The 20226-nt window shown below is 38.1% G+C and overlaps 2 protein-coding genes across 6 annotated transcripts in view; one reads left to right on the top strand and one right to left on the bottom strand.

Annotated features, from left to right (window-relative positions):
* Positions 1-5796, bottom strand: part of papss1 (3'-phosphoadenosine 5'-phosphosulfate synthase 1) — a 19928-nt gene extending 14132 nt beyond the window's left edge. Inside the window, exons 1-4 of the mRNA XM_034687728.1 lie at positions 5495-5796; positions 3334-3448; positions 2999-3234; positions 633-771 (exon numbers count right to left, since the gene is read on the bottom strand). Coding sequence (XP_034543619.1) covers positions 633-771; positions 2999-3234; positions 3334-3448; positions 5495-5554 — 550 coding nt within the window. The 5' untranslated portion in view covers positions 5555-5796. The remainder of the gene's footprint in view (positions 1-632; positions 772-2998; positions 3235-3333; positions 3449-5494) is intronic.
* Positions 5483-20226, top strand: sgms2a (sphingomyelin synthase 2a). 5 transcript variants are annotated; one of them, XM_034687732.1, is made up of 7 exons: positions 5483-5826; positions 7686-7915; positions 15155-15655; positions 16518-16635; positions 18488-18641; positions 18797-18963; positions 19468-20226. In XM_034687732.1, exons 3-7 carry the CDS (start codon positions 15210-15212, stop codon positions 19651-19653), a joined length of 1071 nt encoding a protein of 356 aa, XP_034543623.1. In that variant the 5' UTR covers positions 5483-5826; positions 7686-7915; positions 15155-15209; the 3' UTR covers positions 19654-20226. The 5 variants fall into 5 exon arrangements, with proteins under 5 accessions (XP_034543623.1, XP_034543621.1, XP_034543622.1 ...); XM_034687730.1 differs by having other exon boundaries at positions 5484-5826; positions 7686-7919; XM_034687731.1 differs by lacking the exon at positions 5483-5826 and adding an exon at positions 6320-6406 and having other exon boundaries at positions 7686-7919.

The following is a 20226-nucleotide window of genomic DNA, read 5'->3' as shown; positions in this document are numbered from 1 at the left end:
AAATAACAGAAAAAAAAATTAAGTTGTACATAAATTACTATATGATTATAATTTAATAAAGATTGCTATCTTAATGTTTGTATTAAAATAATCTTTAATCAATAGCCACACACTTGTGATTAATAAATAATTCATCCTTTAGAATCATGAAAAAAACATGAATGGGTTTTGTATGGTTGCAAACAGGAACTAGCTTTTGACCAGAACATTTAGACATTGGGTCTACAATCTATTTCATGAATGTGTTATGTCAAAAGCACAAGACAGATTGCATCATCCGCCAATTTCCCTTCCAGACATTGAACTAAACATAAATGAGATCTCAGGTCTGAAAAAAGGTGAGCTGCAAAACAATGTGATAAGAAACACTTCCTCTTGCAATGATGTATCAGTTTCAGTGTCATGTTAGTCATCAGTAACTTGACAGCAGAAGTCACACTGATACTGTACAAATGTCTGCTGTGCTGGAGGGAAAATTGCAGACTTGTTCTGTGCTTTGCATTGAACAATAAACTATCATGTGGAGTCAACATTTTCTCAAACCTTAAAGGTGTGTAGTGCTAAAAAACAAATGTCATGTGATGTCACACCAAGTTTAAACTACATATAAACAATGTTACACTATACTCCACCTCGTATCTCCCCTGCTCTGGCTCTCTTGTACAGCCCCTTCACATCCCTCTGTTCGCAGACATCGAGTGGAGCATCCACGAACACCTCAAAGAAGGGCAGCCCAGCGGCCTCATGGATCTTTCTGGCATGAAGGCGATCCTGACAGAGAGGTACACATGATTTACACAAGGACCAAGTGAAGTGTTGAATGTTTTGTTTCATTATTTAACAAGGAGTGCGTTTTCTGCTGTGGCAGAACACCATTCACCGGAAGGTGCAGTACATCAGGACTGATTGCAGTGAGCACAGGCCAGAAATAGCTTCTACCAGGAGACATGAAAGGTAAAAACAAAGACTGCTCATCCTGCACCAGGTAGCTTCAAAGTAGTGTATACAGTCATGGCCAAAAGTTTTGAGAATGACACAACCATTAATTTTCACAAAGTCTGCTGCTTCAGGTTTTATAATGGCAATTTGCATATACTCCAGAATGTTATGAGGAGTGATCAGCTCAACTGCAATTAATTGCAAAGTCCCTCTTTGCCTTGAAAATGAACTTTATCACCAAAAACACATTTCCACTGCATTTCAGCCCTGCCACAAAAGGACCAGCTAACATCATTTCAATGACACACAGGTGTCACACACATTAACACAGGTGTGGGTGTTGATGAGGACAAGGCTGGCGATCAATCTGTCATGATTGAGTGACTGAACACTTTAAAAGGAAGATGGTGCATGACACCATTGTTCCTCATCTGTTAGCCATGGTTACCTGCAAGGAAACACGTGCAGCCATCATTGCATTGCACAAAAAGGGCCTAACAGGGAAGTTTATAGCAGCGAGTAAGATTGCACCTCAGTCAACCGTCTATCCAATTATCAAGAACTTCAAGGAGAGAGGTTCAATTGTTGCCAAACAGGCTCCAGGGCGCCCAAGAAAGTCCAGCAAGCGCCAGGACCGTCTCCTGAAGGTGTTACAGCTGCGGGATCGGGCCACCACCAGTGCAGAGCTTGCTCAGGAATGGCAGCAGGCAGGTGTGAGTGCATCTGCACGCACAGTGAGGCGAAGACTTTTGGAGGAAGGCCTGGTGTCAAGGAGGGCAGCAAAGAAGCCACTTCTCTCCAGTAAAAACATCAGGGACAGACTGATATTCTGCAGAAGGTACAGGGACTGGACTGCTGAGGACTGGGGTAAAGTCATTTTCTCTGATGAATCCCCTTTCCGATTGTTTGGGGCATCTGGAGGAAGGCTTGTTCGGAGAAGACGAGGTGAGCGCTACCATCAGTCCTGTCTCTTGCCAACAGTGAAGCATCCTGAGACCATTCATGTGTGGGGTTGCTTTTCGGTCAAGGGAGTGGGCTTTCTCACAATCTTGCCTAAAAACACAGCCATGAATAAAGAATGGTACCAGAACGTCCTCCGACAGCAACTTCTCCCAACCATCCAAGGGCAGTTTGGTGATGAAGAATGCCTTTTCCAGCATGATGGAGCACCTTGCCATAAAGCAAAAGTCATAACAAAATGGCTCGGGGAACAAAACATTAAGATTTTGGGCCCTTGGCCAGGAAACTCCCCAGATCTTAATCCCATTGAGAACTTGTGGTCAATCCTCAAGAGGCGGGTGGACAATCAAAAACCCACAAATTCTGACAAACTCCAAGCATTGATTATGCAAGAATGGACTGCCATCAGTCAGGATTTGGTCCAGAAGTTGATTGACAGCATGCCAGGGAGAATTGCAGAGGTCTTGAAAAAGAAGGGTCAACACTGCAAATATTGACTTATTGCATGAATTCTGTGTAATTCTCAATAAAAGCTTTTGATACTTATGAAATGCTTCTAATTGTATTTCATTATACCATACAAACATCTGACAAAAACACCTAAAAACCCTGAAGCAGCAGACTTTGTGAAAATGTAATATTTGTGTCATTCTCAAAACTTTTGGCCATGACTGTAGACGATCAAATGGTATTATCCAGAAGCTGAATTAAGACAATTAAATGTAAACATCATTTATATAATGACAATTCCAGGATAAGAACATATAAAAGTCCTGCCTTTAAAAGCTATTGCTGTATCAAATCCCCGGTCGATTGTCAAAACTGGCCTAATCATATTCAGCTGGATAATAATTAAATAATAAGTGATATTGTCTGAAATGTCATCTTTATCAACCCAATATCTGTACTTCATTAAAAAATGTGACAATTAAATGTTGTAACAGTTTTTCTTTTACCTAGTTTGCATAAGTACCAGTAATTACTTATATGCACTTTTAATTAACAACGTGAGAATCAAATTTGCTCAGGTATCAGTGAGGTCAAGCTACATTTTTTCCTCATTATGAGCTTATAATGCTTTCTTTTGAGAGTCACTCACCCTGCTGTAGGGAGAGATGAAGCTAGCGATGCAGACCAGACCAGCATCAGCAAAAAGCCGGGCCACCTCAGCAATGCGCCTAATGTTCTCTTCCCTGTCCTCTGGGCTGAAGCCCAGGTTTTTGTTTAATCCCTGACGAATGTTGTCCCCATCCAGGGTGTAGCAAGGGATACCGTGACACACAAGGTACTCCTCCAGAGCCATGCTCACTGTGGTCTTACCTGCACCAGACAAACCTGACACAGAAGAGAGTGAAGCATTATGATACTATGAGAGGGTGAAGAGGGGCAGAAGGAACATGAATTTGAAGAAGTCTGTGTCATCTTGTGATTTACCAGATAGCCAAACGGTGCAGCCTCTGAACCCTCCTCTTGTGCCCACAACCTGCCCTCGCTTGTTTCTGCTGACATGATGGGCTTGATAGGTGACATTAGTGGCACGTTGCATTCCCTGAAACAGAACAGATTACCTGTCAAAAAGCTCTTGTGAAGCCCAATTGTAAAAGTTCAATTTTTTTTTAACAAGGAAATAAAAAGGCAGGAAGATAACATTCACAAATCAAACTTTAAGCTTAACAAACTTCATGTAATTTATTTCAGAAGGCCTCTTCAGAGGAGATTTAATACATGGCTTCTAAATAAGTTTTAGGCAGTCCCACTCAAATGAAGCTCTTAACTTGTATTCAGAGGTGAATTCATCATTTGTATGCCTATAAAGCAGCTTTTCAAAGCCCTCAAGCATTTATCATCACATTTAACTACGACAAGGCCTAAAGTCTCAACATTTAAAGGTAAGTATTCTCCTTATAAACTGTGAATCGTGTATCAATTAACAGTCATCGATGACGTATTAGCAGTGGTGGACAAAGTACACAGCTTCATTACTTAAGTCAAAGTATAGATCCTCCAGGTCAAATATTACTCCAATACAAGTGAAGTTGCTCTGTCAAACTATGACTTGAGTTAAAGTACTGAAGTACTTCCTTTTAAAAATACTTAAGTATTTAAAGTACTTTTTAAAGTACTTTAAATACTGTGGCTCAGTGGGTAGATTCAGTTGTCTATCAATCGGAAGATTGGTGGTTCAATCCCAGCTCCAGCAGTCACATGCCAAAGTGTCCTTGAGCAAGACACTGAACCCTGAATTTCTCCCTCTGTTGTTCAGAAGTGTTTGAATGTGAATGAATGAGATCTGCTAATACTGATGGTCCCTTACTAAATAGCAGCCTGTACCATCAGTGAGTGAATGAGTATGAATGGGTGAATGTGACGAGTGGTGTAAAAGCGCTTTGAGTGGTCCGAAAGACTAGAAAAGCGCTATATAAATACAAGTCCATTTACCATTTACCATTTAAAAAATCTCTAAATGTTGTATTTTCACAAAGCATGATGACAGTCAAGAATATATAGGAGTACATACTGTTACATTATGTTTATCTTAAATCATTACTTAAAATCTCTAAAAACTATAACATGAAATAAAAACAGACACTAAGTTACTCCAAGCACAGACACCTTAGTTTGAAATGTCCATCTGGAATGAAACAAATGTTATGTAGCTCAACACGCTTTCTCAGGTTGGACAGTGAATTTTTGTATGTTTGGGCAGAGTGGGAAACAAGGAGAATATTTCATTTCATTCTTCATTTCAAAAACCTCTAACACGGGCTGAAGATATGGCCATGGGTGCTCAGGTAGAGAATTATAGCCATGGGTGCTCAGGTAGAGAATTATAGCCATCATTACTGAATCTGAGTGAAAATTGCTCTGTGTTTGCTCCACGTTCAACCGTGGAGACGCAGGTATGGCTAAACCACTGTGACAAACAGAACTACACAAACACATTTTACTGTCTTAGGATCAGATTTTAGAAAAGAAAAGGAAATTCATGAGCTGACTTCAAAGCAAAAGTAGTGAGTAACTAGAGCACTGATACAAATGTAGTGGAGTCAAAAGTACAATAATTGTCCTTCAAATGTAGTGGAGTAAAAGTAATAAGTTTCCCCAAAAAATAATACTCAGGTAAAGTACAGATACTCAAAAAATGTAATAAAGTACTGTACTCAAGTAAATTTACTTTGTTACTGTACACTACTGGTTATTGGTTTGGGAGTTTGCACATTACAGAGCATTCATTTCAGAGTAACATTTCACTTTATTGATCAAGCAGTATTTTAATTAAGCACGTGGTAGTAAGAAACCGGGCTAAAAAAGTTAAAGGGTGACAAAAATAGTTAGCTGAGGTATACTGGCATTATAAAAGCTAATGATATGAAGAAAGCAATCTACCATAAACTGCACTGACTGTAAACTGACTAGCACTCAGCTAACAACCAAGTGGTTTGAATGTAAAGCTAGCATTACCGTTACAGTAGCGGTATAAAGTATGCTGATCTACTACCTGTCTGGTTAGTTAGCCGTTCAGCCCTCTAAGTGCTGATTACTGGAATTAAATAGGCGTGAATGAATAAACACAACTCGGCCAAGGAAAACTCACCCAGCTCTCGGGAGCGTTGCTTAGCTTCTGTTTCTTGTGCGAGTTGCTAAACGTGTCCATGACTGGAAGTGGTGAACGGCTGATTACACCGGAAACCTCTTTAGTAACAACAAGATGACAAACAGCTGGTTTCTGACAGACTGTTATATGTTTATTGGAAGGGTTCAGGTATCTCCAGTCAATGGAGTAGTAGCCCGAAGCCGGGGAGCCTTGCTGGCACTACAACCGGGAAGAGCTTCCACAGCAGAGCCACGTAACCGGGGACGTAGTGACGTACTTCCTGCGTTAGCGTCAGACAGTGGTCTCTCCAAATGCACCAAAACTGATCTGAGGTCAGTTTTATGTGACTCAACAGCTCTGTAACCAGCTCTCTGTAGAAAATTGTTTTATTGGAAAAGTGCATTTATCATTCAAAAAAACACTATTCTTTTTATTCATTCTAAATTATGATGTTTTTAAAATCACAACTATTTTAAACTGTAATGGTCAGAAATAAAAGAAATTGTATTTTTTTAAAAAAAGGATAATGATTCTACAGTGGCCCTGAAGTGCAAATCACAACGACAATTCAGAAAACACTACTGCAAATCAGAAAACACTACGACATTAACCATATTTGACATTTGCTGTATTTTTTTTCTGATTTGCCGTTATGTTTTTTGAATTGCTGTAGTGTTTTCTGATTTGCCGTTGTGTTTTCTGATTCGCTGTGGTGTTTTCTGATTTGCCGTAGTGTTTTTTCTGATTTGCCGAAGTGTTTTCTGAATTGCTGTAGTGTTTTCTGACTTGAGGTAGTGTGTTTTCTGAATTGCTGTAGTGTTTTCTGATTTGCCGTAGAGTTTTCTGAATTGCTGTAGTATTTTCTGATTTGCCGTTGTGATTTGCACTTCAGTGCCACCGTATGACTCAGAGGTCAGCTCAACTCAACTCAACTCAACTTTATTTATATAGCACCTTTCATACATAATAATAATCATAATTTTATTTGAGAGCACTTTTCAAAAAACAAGTAACAAAGTGCTTTACATGGGCAGCAAAACAAAACAGGCAGATCATAAAAACACACAAGTCAAGATAAAGAAATAACACATGTTTTAATAGACATGAAATTCCCCTGAACTCTAAAGGAATACAATTACTTTAAAATATATGTCTTAAGACGGTTAAAATAAAATGAAGTCAAATAAAATTCAGATAAAATCTGGGAAGGTTCTGCGATAAAAGTATGTTTTAAGAAGGAATTTAAAGCTGCTGTGAGGAACTTTTGCTTTGTATCGATTCTGGCACCCCCCTTGTGGACAAAGTGATACCTCTTATCTCTTGTCCTATACATGCAAAAGTAGTGTTTTCAACAAAAGCCTCATCCTGTTGTGTTCAACAGTCAACTTTATCAGGAAATGTGATTATTTTCCATGAAAACAGTCAAAGAAAGGCTGTTTCTGAAGCAAGATGTCCATCATCTGGTCTGGCACCTACCCCCCCAGGGCGGTTTCAGGCATCAAAAATTACAACAGAGAAGGTGTCAGTGTTGCTGCTGATGGACTTGTTTGCTATTGAAGGTTATAAAGAGGCATCAGTATCATTTTTAGTCTGTTTCTCAGCCAGTTCAAAACTCCTCACAGGGCCTTTAAAAGAGCTCACTGACTCAGAAGACCTGATCTCCTAATATTACACAAAATCATGCAGCCCAAAGTACTTCACAGAATAACAGATAGACAGAAAACAACTGCAATGGTAAGATTATAAAAGGCATGATTATAAATAAAATCCTTAAAAATAAAAATAAAATCCTTAAAAATAAAAATAAAATCAATACAGTAAAATTAGTAAAATAAGTAACAGTGGAAAGAATAGTTAAAAATAAGGTAGCGTTAACAAGACCAGAAGAATACCAGAAATAAATAGATAAATTACATATTTAAATAAGGTAAATAAATGTAAAGCAATGATTAAAATAATAATTAAAACAATAAGGTCAGCGAGCAAGTACTGTGCATAACAAGATTTGGATCATAATTTGTCTTAATTATACAATGATATCAGTAGAATATATTTCTCTCAATGATAAATCAAATAATACTTCTGCTGCTGCAAATAACCTGCTACTCCACCTAGGTGGTCGAAAAGCAAATATTTTGGGACCTATTTTGAAAGGAACCGAGTCACAGGGCGAAGCTTGTGCTGATTACAGGACAGCGCCTCTGGATTAGAGGGGATGCTCGGCAGGAGGCGGGATACAGGCAGGATGGATCTGAGAACATGCGGTGGACAACTGGGAGGAGCGCTCTCTCAAATAGCGAGCGGCACTGTGGTGAGACGTAACAGTCCCAGTCAGATCACAGCAGCGACCAAACAGCACGCAGCATCACGGATTCAAGGAATTACAAGTACAGGAAGAGGCAAGAGGAGGCCCGAGCAAAGGCAGGTAAGGATGCTAAACAGTGCAACATGTGAATGTTGATACATGTCTTCATACTGTAGCCTACAGGATTTTAGGTGTTTAGTAGTTTCTCTCCGGCATCTATATGATCTGTTGTCATGTGATATAGCTACTACAGATGACTCAACTTTTCAATCAGCCTACAGAAACAGGAATACATTGTGTTATCAATTCAAATGAAGGGGGGCATTTTTCTAAATTTTCATTTGTACTGAGCCTTTGTTTTCCTATAATTCATTCAAAAAAGTTTTATCCAGTGGATCAATATACGTGATATGAAAGATAATGTGTTTATGGTGTGATGATATGAGCTATACACAACATTTTTTCAGGATAATGTTCAAACTGTTACACATGTTACTCAAAAACATCAGTTGCAACTCAAAGCATAATTTCTAGGTATGGCAATACCCAGTACATAGACTGTATATGCTGTAAGCTTGTGGCACTGCTGTGCCTTGCGTTAATTTCATTGTAATAATTCAGTTACCAGTTATCAACTGTCCTAGCTCTGACTGAAAACGAGAGGGCTTAATTATAGGACATGAAATGACCTGTTGCCCCACCCAGTAGCTTCACGTGGAACATGGTGGTTAGCAGTGTGTGGGTCCACTGTGCTACACTCCAAAAGTAAACTTCTAAACCAGCTGTTCCGCACACATGTGGCGGATTGCCACCCTGTAATATATGGGATGCATGGGAGACACCCAGTCCACCAACCTGACATTACTGCCGGGATCCACCCTGCATGTGGTTATGGAGCCCAGAATAGTAGAGTTGGCTCTATGTTCAGTGCGGCTGTGTTGGCTTGTACGCCATAAAACTGAATGTCCTTCCAGAGAGAGAGACAACAAAATTTATTTGTTATGTCAACATATGATATGTATTCGTAGGTTTGATGAAGCTGAGCTTTGCACAGGGAGCTGGTGTTATACTGTTGTCATGGGATCCAGCAGAGGATGTAAACATCATTGTGGTTTCAAACATTTACTCCCCGTCATATGCATTATTGTCATGATGACACATCATACATCATTGTTACTTATGAACAACTGTACTTGTGTTAAAGCTTCAACATTTTTAATTTCTGCTATGATAACAAGTGAACTTCTTCTATTACATCGCTCCAGTTCTTAGATCCCTACACTGGCTTCCTGTCTGTCAGAGAATAGACTTTAAAATCCTGCTGATGGTTTATAAAGCACTGAATGGTTTAGGCCCAAAATACATTGCTGATCTGCTACTACTTTATGAACCACCTCGACCTCTGAGGTCCTCAGGTACTGGTCTGCTTTCAGTCCCAAGAGTCAGAACGAAACATAGTGAAGCAGCGTTTAGTCATTATGCACCACATATCTGGAAAACACTCCCTGAAAGCTGTAGGTCTGCTCCAACTCTCACCTCTTTTAAATCAAAGACTAAGACTTTCTTATTTGCCACTGCCTTCCTATCTTAGATTGTTTTAACCCACTTTAAATTAAAATTTTAATGTAATGTTTAATACATTTCTAATTTTCCTTTTCTTTTCTGTTTTATCATATTTGTCATTTTAATTGTGTTATTTTATGCCTGTCGGAATGTTTCCAATGCTTTTAATGTTTTAATGTAAAGCACATTGAGTTGCCCTCGTGTATGAAATGCACTATACAAATAAAGCTGCCTTGCCTTGCCTTGCCTATTATCATCACCTATTATATTGGCACTACCAAACCAAGCCTTATTGCTCTACCTCTCTACTTGAGAGTTTGGAATACCTAGACTGTTTTACCATATTGCTACTTTATAACTACTTATTTACATTCTAAAAAGTCTTGATGTAAGGGTTCCAAACATTTTGCTGATAAAGAGTTTTGAAAGATGAGGAATTTTATAGCAGGATGAATTTTCTATTTTAAACTTATCAGTATTTAAAGAAAATGAAATGTGTTCCATCTGAACCTGCTTACATCATAAATATGAAGATAATAATGCATCAGTCCAATAATATAATAAATATGACAAATCTAATGTATAAAAGTGATTTTATTGGGGCACTGGTGGGCTAGCGGTCTAAGCGCCCCACATACAGAGGCTAAAGTCCTCATCGCAGGGGTCAACCATTTCCTGCATGTCTTCCCTCACTCTCTACTCCCCACATTTCCTGTCTCTCTTCAGCTGTCCTATCAAATAAAGGCAAAAAGGCCAAAATATAACTTAAAAAAACTGTAGATCCTTTTTTCTATGAATACTTTTGTAACTTGAGTGAAAGACAGGTTTTTTGCTTTTGAGAGGTATATTTAATAATTACCTCTGTGTTTTTTTATTTAACACTTCTATGAGAAACTATTGCTTTGTGTTGGTTTTGGAGCCGAAAAGAAAAATAATATATTCTTATTCCGATGGTCTAATTTGCTTTTCTAGCTCTTAAAGAGACATCAGTATTTTTTCTAGTCTGTTTCATCACCCGCTAAAAACTCCTCACAGGAGCTTTAACTTAAAGATTTCAACTTCTTTCACTTTTTGTGATACTTCAGGTAACTCAGCAGAGCAGGCCAAGCGAAGGACAAATAATATAATATGTTTATTACAAAGCTATTGAGGAGATCTTTTTGTTTTTTTATACAGAGCCTCAAACAGTAGTGCCAAAGTGCTCCACAAACTTGTATCAGATGCACCCCATTCTTCCAAGTAAGGTTTTAAAGTTTTAGCATCTGTCACTGACATAAAACAAAACACGTGGGAACAATAAATAAATAAATCTATATTGTACTGCTGAACATGCAGCTTTTAGGCTTGATTTACAGTAAGTACATCTTACGACATAATGCAGTCCTCAGCCCCTCTCTGTAGAGTCGCAGTCATGAGAGGGCAGGGCCACCTCTGATGTCTTATTTTAAAACTTCCCTTTGATGAAAACAATCCACATGATGTGAAGAAGAAAATGAGTGGACAGCAATAACAGCATGTTATTATAGAGGTCCCAAAATGGAGTCAAAGCCCTGGTAGCGCTGGAGTAAAATACAGCCTTCAAGGCAACCGTGTGGCTTCTCTTGAAATAGCTTGTGCGAGTAGAGGCAGCCAAGTTATCCATTACAGACTGTGACCATGTGGAATAGTTTTTTTTCTGCCAGTTTTCCATCACCACCCATCCCTCTGGAGTGCTGGGTCCTCGGGTTGGTGGGAAAACACAGGGTAGTGTACACTAGGGAGGAGGGGACCGATGGAAAACCAGTCTAATGGAGACACTATGCTTACCTCCCATGCACAGTCAACAGTGCAGTCTCATAGAGAGAACTAAAAAATAAATGTCTCTAATGTCCTTTTTATATCACACTGACCTATAACAAGTACATACAACATATAGGACATAAAGGCTCTAATTGTAGGGTATTTACTAGTTTGAACTGTGAAGTCAGTGTATACAACATTCATGCCCTTTATTAGCCAAAAATCACAGCATCCAGAGGCTGGCCTCACAAAAACAACAGCTTGTTCATTTGTCCCAATGGTTAAAGCAACCCTTACAGTTTCCTAACAAGTCTGCCTCTGCAGCTGTGTGAATCATAACTTTCTGAGTTTATGCAAAGTGTTACCAGCCACAAAGACTGTTTATCATCTTGTTTCCAAGCAACAAGTAAACTTTCTTCCTGTTAATCATGACCACAATCTATCAGTACTTTGAATTGGGTATAGCAGAAAGTAAAAGTTCATCCTTCACTTGTCAAATTTTATCACACTCTCTTTGCATCTATTTTTCTTTTCAGCCAACATTGCCTAGAAGCCATAGGACTAAGGATAGACTTGTCACAGTTATTGATCTTAAATGTGTTCACAGTGAAGCTGTGAAGATGGGCAATGATGCTAATAGATACTGAACAGGCCAGATATAAAACAAACAAGCCTCTTGGAAATAATCTGTATGACTAGAGTGCAATCAGTATGTTAACTTCTAATGATCCTGTTGGATAATTCTGAAAAAAATGCTTAAATTAGTAAAAAATTCACTCTATGCAGCAGATATCAATAAGTCAAATTTCACAATTACCAAGGAAACAATGTCCATTGTTGATAAAGGCTGAGTGTTAAAAATTAAAACTCATGACAAGGTGGTAAGTGTGTCATAAGTCTGGACTGTTATGTCAAACCTAGTCACTATGTTCCTTTTAAATCTGACCACAATCTTAATCCAATCATAACCAAGTAGAATATGTCGCTCAAAATGAACCTTACCTTGTACTTTTTTTACCCTTTAAATTGAAAGGATCAGCGGTTATGCACCTCTGACTCCTCAAGGACAAGGTTAGTTATGGCAAAAAATCTTCTTGACTCACTGTACCTCTAAATGTGCACACTATGGATGTCAGGGTAAATTGACACACTCCTCAGTAAGTATGATTTGGTAAAATGGATGTATCCACATACTTTTTTGTTACCTGTAATATTACAACACTACCTATTGCAAGCTCATAAGCTTGCTTGAAAATGAGCTAACAAGCATACACATACATCTATAGATGTAGCTACGTAAAATTAAAGATTAGCCAAAAATATAGTCAACTGTTTGAAATTTAGCTCTACGTAACAGTTTTAAATAATAAGCTTAAAGCAATGCAGAAATGGCAAGAAAAACTTAGATGAAATGTATGGATAAATTGTTGAAATAAAGTTAGCTTGAAATAGTTTGAAAAGTTGTGGTGCAGGTTAAATTTGTTAGCTAAATATACTTGGAAAACAAAGGATTAGATGAAAGAACAACTTCAGTTTAAATGTTTGGCTAAAAGTAAGTCTATGCTAGTGATGAAGAAATGTTTGAAATAGTTAGCTAAAAAGCTATGGATGACCAGTTGAAATGGTTATGGGTAAAAGCTATGGATGACCGTCGGCTTGAGATAGAAGGTATGGATAACCATTCGAAGCAGTTAGCTCAAAGCAATACATACCTGTTCAAATGATTAGCTAAAATGAATAACCTAAGAGTTCAACAATTACCCAATATATGTATATTTTTTGGAAACATTACCTCAAAGCTATTGTTTGAATAGCTTGCTAAAAATGCTGACTTGAAAGATTTTCTTAAAGTAATGGTTGATATACCAGCTGAGAGTTATGATAAACAATGGAAATAGCTAGCTAAAGTAATAGATCAATTGCTGAAATATTTGAATGATAATAATGGTAATTAATGAATGTTTGAAGTTGTTAAAATATGAATGAATTATAATACATGGTTGTAATAATCAGCCACGAATAATTATTAAACATTAAAGACACTTAGCTAAACTAATGCAAATAGACACTAGCAACTTTTACATTACTGACTTTAGTCCTTAAAGCAAACTATTAGGACTATGCAGCTTGAGCACTCCAACAATCTGAATAGGCCCATTGATCATATCATTTATTTTTGAATGACATTTGAATGAAGTCCCCTCTGTTTTTGTGATGTGCTAGTAATCATAGTCTATTAAGTGTGTTGATAAATTGTCACAACTGATGGTCTGTTGTTGAAATAAAGAAATGTTACAAATTCATCATTGACTGGTTAACCTGACCAGCTCAATAATATCATGGGAATTAAAACTCGAATCACGATTGGATTTATGTAAAAACCAAAAGAACAAGTTCAGAATTTCTCACGGTCATGCTGGGACACTTTGCCACACTCAAAATAGAGAGACAGCATAAATGTCCTTGACAGCCAGTATTACAACTTGTTGCATAAACTAACCACAAAGCTGCAACATGATCTCATTAATTGCATAAGGAGCACAGTATTGCCTTTTTCTGTCAGTTTTAATGGTAGTTACTATCTTGGTCCATTTCAATATACCTTATGACCCCTTTAACTCCCTTAAAGTCAGTCTGACTGTGTCGTCTGCGGCCATCCATCAGTCGCATAACAGGGGCTGAGTCTGCTCTGGGTTAGTCACAGGGCATTCTCCTTCAATACAAGCCTCTCTCCAATGTAATAATATTTTCCCAACAATTGATTCTGAGGAAACCGATCCTTTCAGCAGCTCTCTTGTATCCAGCCATACTCTATTTCTATCCCATCCTCTGTACTAATGCCAGTTTCTTTTTTTCTTCATGCAAGTATAAACATACCATTCTGTATGTATCCCAGATGACATTTATTGTTATGCATTTCAGGGCTGATGGCAGTATCCTCGAATCCATTAATGGAGCTGTTAGAAGCCTTTTAGACATGAAAGAATGAAAATGGTCATTGGTGTAGTGCTCTCTCAAGCCATTAAGTGGAAAGAGCTCAACAACAAGCATTGCACCAGTTTGTCTCCAACTTTGTTGTCTTTTCTTGTCTTCTGGCTATCATTACTGATTATTTACCTTGCCTCCAACAATCACTACTCTATTTTACTTTCAGTGTTACTATTTTTATTAATACACTTCTGAAGACTAGCTTATTTTAGATGAGGTTTGTCTTCTTTTCTATGTTTCTTTGTTGATGTGAAAACAAACTCATCACAGGGTGGGTTAGTAGATTGAGATTTAATTTGCATCACATGCATTTGACAGGAAGCTGTCAGTTGCAGGGAAATGTGGCTTGATCAAAAGCTCCTAAGAAGCTACCAAATTGATCAGTGTGGTAAGATTGTTTGGTTTGATTGTGATTTTTCAGTTTTAATACATTTGCATCTTTTTTATTTTATTTTATCTTCTGGTTCCTCAAAACTCTTAGAGGATGAAGGCAGTTTCCACTGTTAAAACACAATGTTGGTCTATAAAAATCCACTGTGACCATGGCAGCAGCTTGTTTAGGACAAAATCTGTGTGGTGGAAAGATTTCGTTGGGCCCAAAATAAGAGTCTGGCCAAAAGTCCAAACAGAAAAGTGACATGGTGGTTCTGGTGAATGTCCAGAGAAAGGAAAATATAACAGACAGTGTTAACTCATACATGATCAACATTTAGGGTAGCTGGTTGCTAGAAATAGCTTTTCAGACTGAAATGGACCTTTAGGGCAGTGTATTCCAGTACTTTGTGTTGATACAAGCTCAATCTCCTCCACTGCTTTTCTATAGTTAAGGAAGAGTGGAAACAAAATTAAATGATAGTCTATCTCCTCCTGTTTCGCATCATATTGATTGAACGCTCTTAATACAACCAAGCAGCACCTGTTTACCCATGTACTTTCCTATCTCGTGTTAATGCCTGTGCTATAACTGTACTTCCTAAATCCAAGAGTGTCTCAGTTTCTAAACTTGTGTTTTTCTCTCATGTCAGCTGAAAAGCCTCAACCCAGAGGAGTGGTGTCTGTGGATGGACAGTGCAGGCACCAATGGCATCGCAGGAGCTTGTGATTGCAAGAGACCCTACCACTGACAATCTGAATCCAGGAATGGAGGGTGGGGCTGTGCCCAGTGGCAATAAAACCTGTCCTGTCCACACCCCTGGAGAGGAGTCAAAGAGAGGCTTTCGAAAAGGCCTAGGGAGGCACAATGACTACGTGAAGATCTCTGTACCGGACTCCAAGGTTAATCGTCTGCCAATGGAGTGGTGGAAGACAATGGTTGCCTTCTTTTACGCTGGTTTTAACTTGGTCCTGACCACAGTCGTCATAACCATAGTCCATGAGAGGGTCCCACCCAAAGAGAGCAGCCCGCCTCTCCCTGATAAGTTCTTTGACTATATCGACAGGGTCAACTGGGCTTTTACTGTGACAGAGATCAATGGCATGGTGCTACTAGCCATTTGGCTAATTCAGTTGTTCTTCTTCAGATACAAGTAAGAACCTTTGGCACTATGTTTTGCACAAATATTCTTCTTTCGGCCTCAAGAATAGCAGCTTTTATTTCTCATAGACTTTTATGAAAAATAGAGAATAGCACCAGCCTTGTATCTACATCTGGTGTCACTTAAAGTCTGCCATCGCAACACCCTCTGAAAATTTGATCACATTTGCGATTGTTTTAGTTTTTCCTGTTTATATTACACAATAAAGTAGTTACGTGTTATTTGGTTAATCGCTGCAACCTGTCAATGCCTCATCATGTTACTCAGGAACTGAGTGATGTTTTAGTCTAGAGAGCTTTCCCCATATGACTGTGGTCATAAATGGTTTAGAGAGCAGTCTTTTTCTCATGCAACTGACACCAAATCCAACAGACTTTGCATTTAAAGCTGAGATATGTTGATTAAGATTCAATTTCTACCATAAAGTTCCTCCCATTTGGCCATTTTTACTGTTGGAACAAAGATGCAGCAACTAACATCTGATAACAGGATTGGCATGGTAATTTGAGTAAAATCATCAGTACAGTTTTTAACCTTGTTACATGAAGGATTTCCTTTGTCATTATGTAGCCCAATTAATGATAATCTATTTGGCGAGCTGAACAGGATCCATCAGTTTTTAACAACACATGGCTCATCACACTTTGCAAGATAATCTCCGGTCATTCATAGATTTCATTCTATTTCTGTCAGTTCATAAGAACTAGAGCTGAATTGCCATAACACCTAGATATGTATATATATATATATATATATATATATATATATATATATATATATATATATATATATATATATATATATATATGTATATATATATTATAACCAATTATTTTCACGTTTCTCTTTTCAGGTCAATAGCAAGCAGGCGGTTCTTCTTCCTTATTGGCACCCTGTACTTGTACCGCTGCGTCACTATGTACATCACCACCCTGCCTGTACCTGGCATGCACATGACTTGTGCTCCTAAGGTGAGTGGCACGAAAACATCAGAGGCGGCATCAGCTGTCGTCACTCAGCCGTGTACTCTCATTCACCCTCTGGGACTCAATTTGCACAACCATGCAAGAGAGGCAGCTATAAAAAAGCCATTTTGACTTTAACTGCCTCAGGACACCAACAATATTGAGGTGCATCAGTGTTTGATCAAAAGCATGTGCTCCGAGGCAGTTGTTTGCTAAGTTGTGTAGTGCAAAAGGATGAGAGGTCGGACAGCACAGTAGTTTTTCCTGTTATCGAGGTTTTGAAAGTGTATGAAAGCCTACTTGTTATCTCTTGTAATTTATGTTGGAGCAACAAGCGCAAGATCACAAGATCACACATTTCATGTGTTGTTTTTTATGTTTATTTACATTTTCCAATTTAAACAATCTTGCCTACTTGAAAAGGAGGACTGAAAATTGAAAGGAATGATTTGCTGTTATGAGTGACTGGCTTCCCTGTTTTGAGAGGATTAAACTACTCTAATGTACTGTATGTAAGGCAAGTTTTAAGCGATAGCTACTGGGCATTGCATGAGGGCAAAATAGCTTTCCTAGCTATCTACTGATTACACTGGTTGAGACCAAAGTTACAAATATTTTATCTAATTTCTACAACTCCAATTCCAGAAAAGTTAACAATTGGTCAAATTGTAATAAACACAGAATGTGATAGTTTGCAAATCATTTAAACATTTAAACGAAAAAAAGCTGTTTTTGTACGATAAACATATGCTTATTTTAAGTGGGATGCAGGAAACAATTTTAAAAGTGTTGGGAGTAAAAAGATAAACAATTTTAGAATATTTTTACTCAGTGTAAGATTGTAAATGATTTTGGGAATCCATCATCTACAGTACATAATATCATTAAAATATCCAGAGAATCTGTAGAAATCTCTGTACAGAAGTGACAAAGCTAGTAACTAATTCTGCTCTTCAGGCCCTCAGGCAGCACTACATTAAAAAAAGACATGACTCTGTAGTGGAAGTCACTGCATGGGCTCAAATCACCTCTGAAACAATTGTCAGTAATACATCTGTTGCTGTATCTACAAATACAGGTTATAACTGTTACCATGCAAAGAGGAAACCATATACTGGTTATATACCCCAGGTCCATTTAAGATGGACTGAGGTTAAGTGGAAAACTGTCCTATGGTCAGTGGGGATACCTTGCATATTTAAGCAAGACAATGCCAAACCCATGTCTGCACGTATTATAACACCATTGCTAGTAAAAGAGTCCAGGTGCTAAACAGACCTGACTGCAATCTCAACATGTCATTCATTGGAAACTTTTGGGCCCTGTCATAACTTGTTTTGAAACACATTGCTGCCAACAAAATTTAAAACAAGAATGTATTTTTCATAAAATAATAGTAATTTTCATTTTCAACATTTGATATGTTGTGTTTGCACTATTTTCAATTGAATACATGATTTGTAAACCATTCAATTCTGTCTTAATTAACGTTTTACACAGTATCTCAACTTTTTTTAAATGGGGTTGTATGATCACCACAAACAAAAAACAGTTTGATCAAAGCCCCCAGAATGCTAGATTCATGGGATTATCTGTCAGAATTATTTTAACCGCTACTGCATAGTGTTTGTGTGTTTATCAGGCAAAGATAAAAGAACCAAACATGTTCCAAACAATTGAAAATGTAATGTTTGTCTCTGAAAGGTTTCAAATTACTTTTTTTTGACATAATGGACAACAATATTCAACAGTTGCATGATAATTGAAAAACAATCCCTAGTGGTGGATCTAATGTTGCTGCTGATCCTGTGTTGATCTGTTTATCTTTCTCTATGTTCACCTCCTGTTTTTCCATTAGCTCCATGGAGACTCCCAGGCAAAAATCCAGAGGATCCTGCGCCTGGTCTCAGGAGGAGGTCTGTCCATTACGAACTCCCATCTCTTGTGTGGAGATTTCCTCTACAGTGGACACACTGTGATGCTCACTCTCACCTACCTGTTTATTAAGGAATGTGAGTACTCAAAGCACTTGTTTGGTTGCCACCAAGGAATCATTTATGTACGTTTCTCATGAATTATGTATGAACACGTGGACCTTCTCGAGTCTAACAGGATACACACGTCACGTTTGTTGCCACTATTATATTATTTCCCTCTGTCTTTTAAGATTCACCACGGTCGTTTTGGTGGTATCATCTGATGTGCTGGCTGCTGAGTGCTGTGGGTGTGGTGTGTATCTTGGTGGCACATGAGCACTACAGCGTGGATGTGGTCGTGGCTTATTTCATCACCTCTCGTCTCTTCTGGTGGTACCACACCATGGCCAACTTACAGGTCTGAACACAGAGCTGAACACTGAGTGGCTGTTTGTGCGTGTTGGAGGGTTCAGACAGTTTTTAGAGCCCCTCCCATTAAACACATTTTTCATTAGGAAAAGAAAGGGCTCTTACAGTCCATCTTGTTACACTAAGCTGTAAGTTTTAAAACATGTTCCATCAAGTTAATTAGCAAAGAGATTTTTGTTTCAAGGAAAATACTTAGATGTATACAATGTTTACAGTAATTACAATTCTAGATACTGTATTTCCCTCAAGCAGTCAGTTTGTTGCTTTCAAACAGTGTGTTACCCCCTCTACTGGCCAAAAAAATAATTTGTATTTGGTCCCCACCATGAAAGAGGGCGGCACATATTTTTTTAAATGACAGGCTATTTGAATTCAAGATTTTTTTACACATTGCACATGGTTTGATTATATTTTGTTTGAGACAGTATTGGTAAATTCTAATAATCTGACTACAGCTGTTATTCTAAATCTGTAACTTTTAATTCCCTGGCAGACTCTGAAGTGCTCGCCGAACAACTACCTCACCAACACCTGGTGGAACCCGTTTTTCAACTTCCTGGAGAAGAACGTCCAAACCTCTGTTCCATGCTCGTACAGCTGGCCCATCACCTGGCCTCCTGCATGCCTTAAGAACCCCTGCAAGAAGTACTCCATGGTACAGAGCACACGAGAAGAGTGATGTGACCCTGACGCCCCAGCATTCTTGCCTGATAAACCACAGAAATCGTATTCCTTTGTTCAGTCTTATCAAACGGACAGGGACACAATGGTACCAAAAATATCATTACTTTGAAAGAAATGTTTCTGCAAACATGTTAAGAAGGGTAAATGTGTTTTCTCTGTGTTCTTTGTATATGTAATTTATTTATATGATAAAAGTCCTGCAAAGTCATCTTTGTTTTAGTATCTGTTATTTGTGTCAGCTCCTAGTAGTGGACAGTTTGTTGCAAATGTATTGTATATTCATTATATTTGCAAATCTTGATTTTATATCTGCTGCCGTAACTATTTTGTATGTGTTGACGGGGTTTACCTCATTATGATTTTAATATGCTCAAGTCACACGGTGCCTTAGTGTGTTCAATGTCAGTATTTGTCCAAAAACTGCCATTACCAGCTTTGGATTTGTTTTTTTTTCTATAAGAGATTTTTTTAATTATCAAAAACTTTATTATTTCGGTAGCATTGAGTATGTACTGTAAATCGGAGCTCTTAGAGTTGTGAAATTATATTAAAATGTCCCCATACTAAA

Source organism: Notolabrus celidotus, chromosome 7 (assembly GCF_009762535.1).
Source record: "Notolabrus celidotus isolate fNotCel1 chromosome 7, fNotCel1.pri, whole genome shotgun sequence".
Taxonomy (NCBI): Eukaryota; Metazoa; Chordata; class Actinopteri; order Labriformes; family Labridae; genus Notolabrus; species Notolabrus celidotus.
The sequence above is the reverse complement of the archived record's forward strand: the minus strand, read 5'-3'. Positions and strand labels throughout refer to the sequence as shown.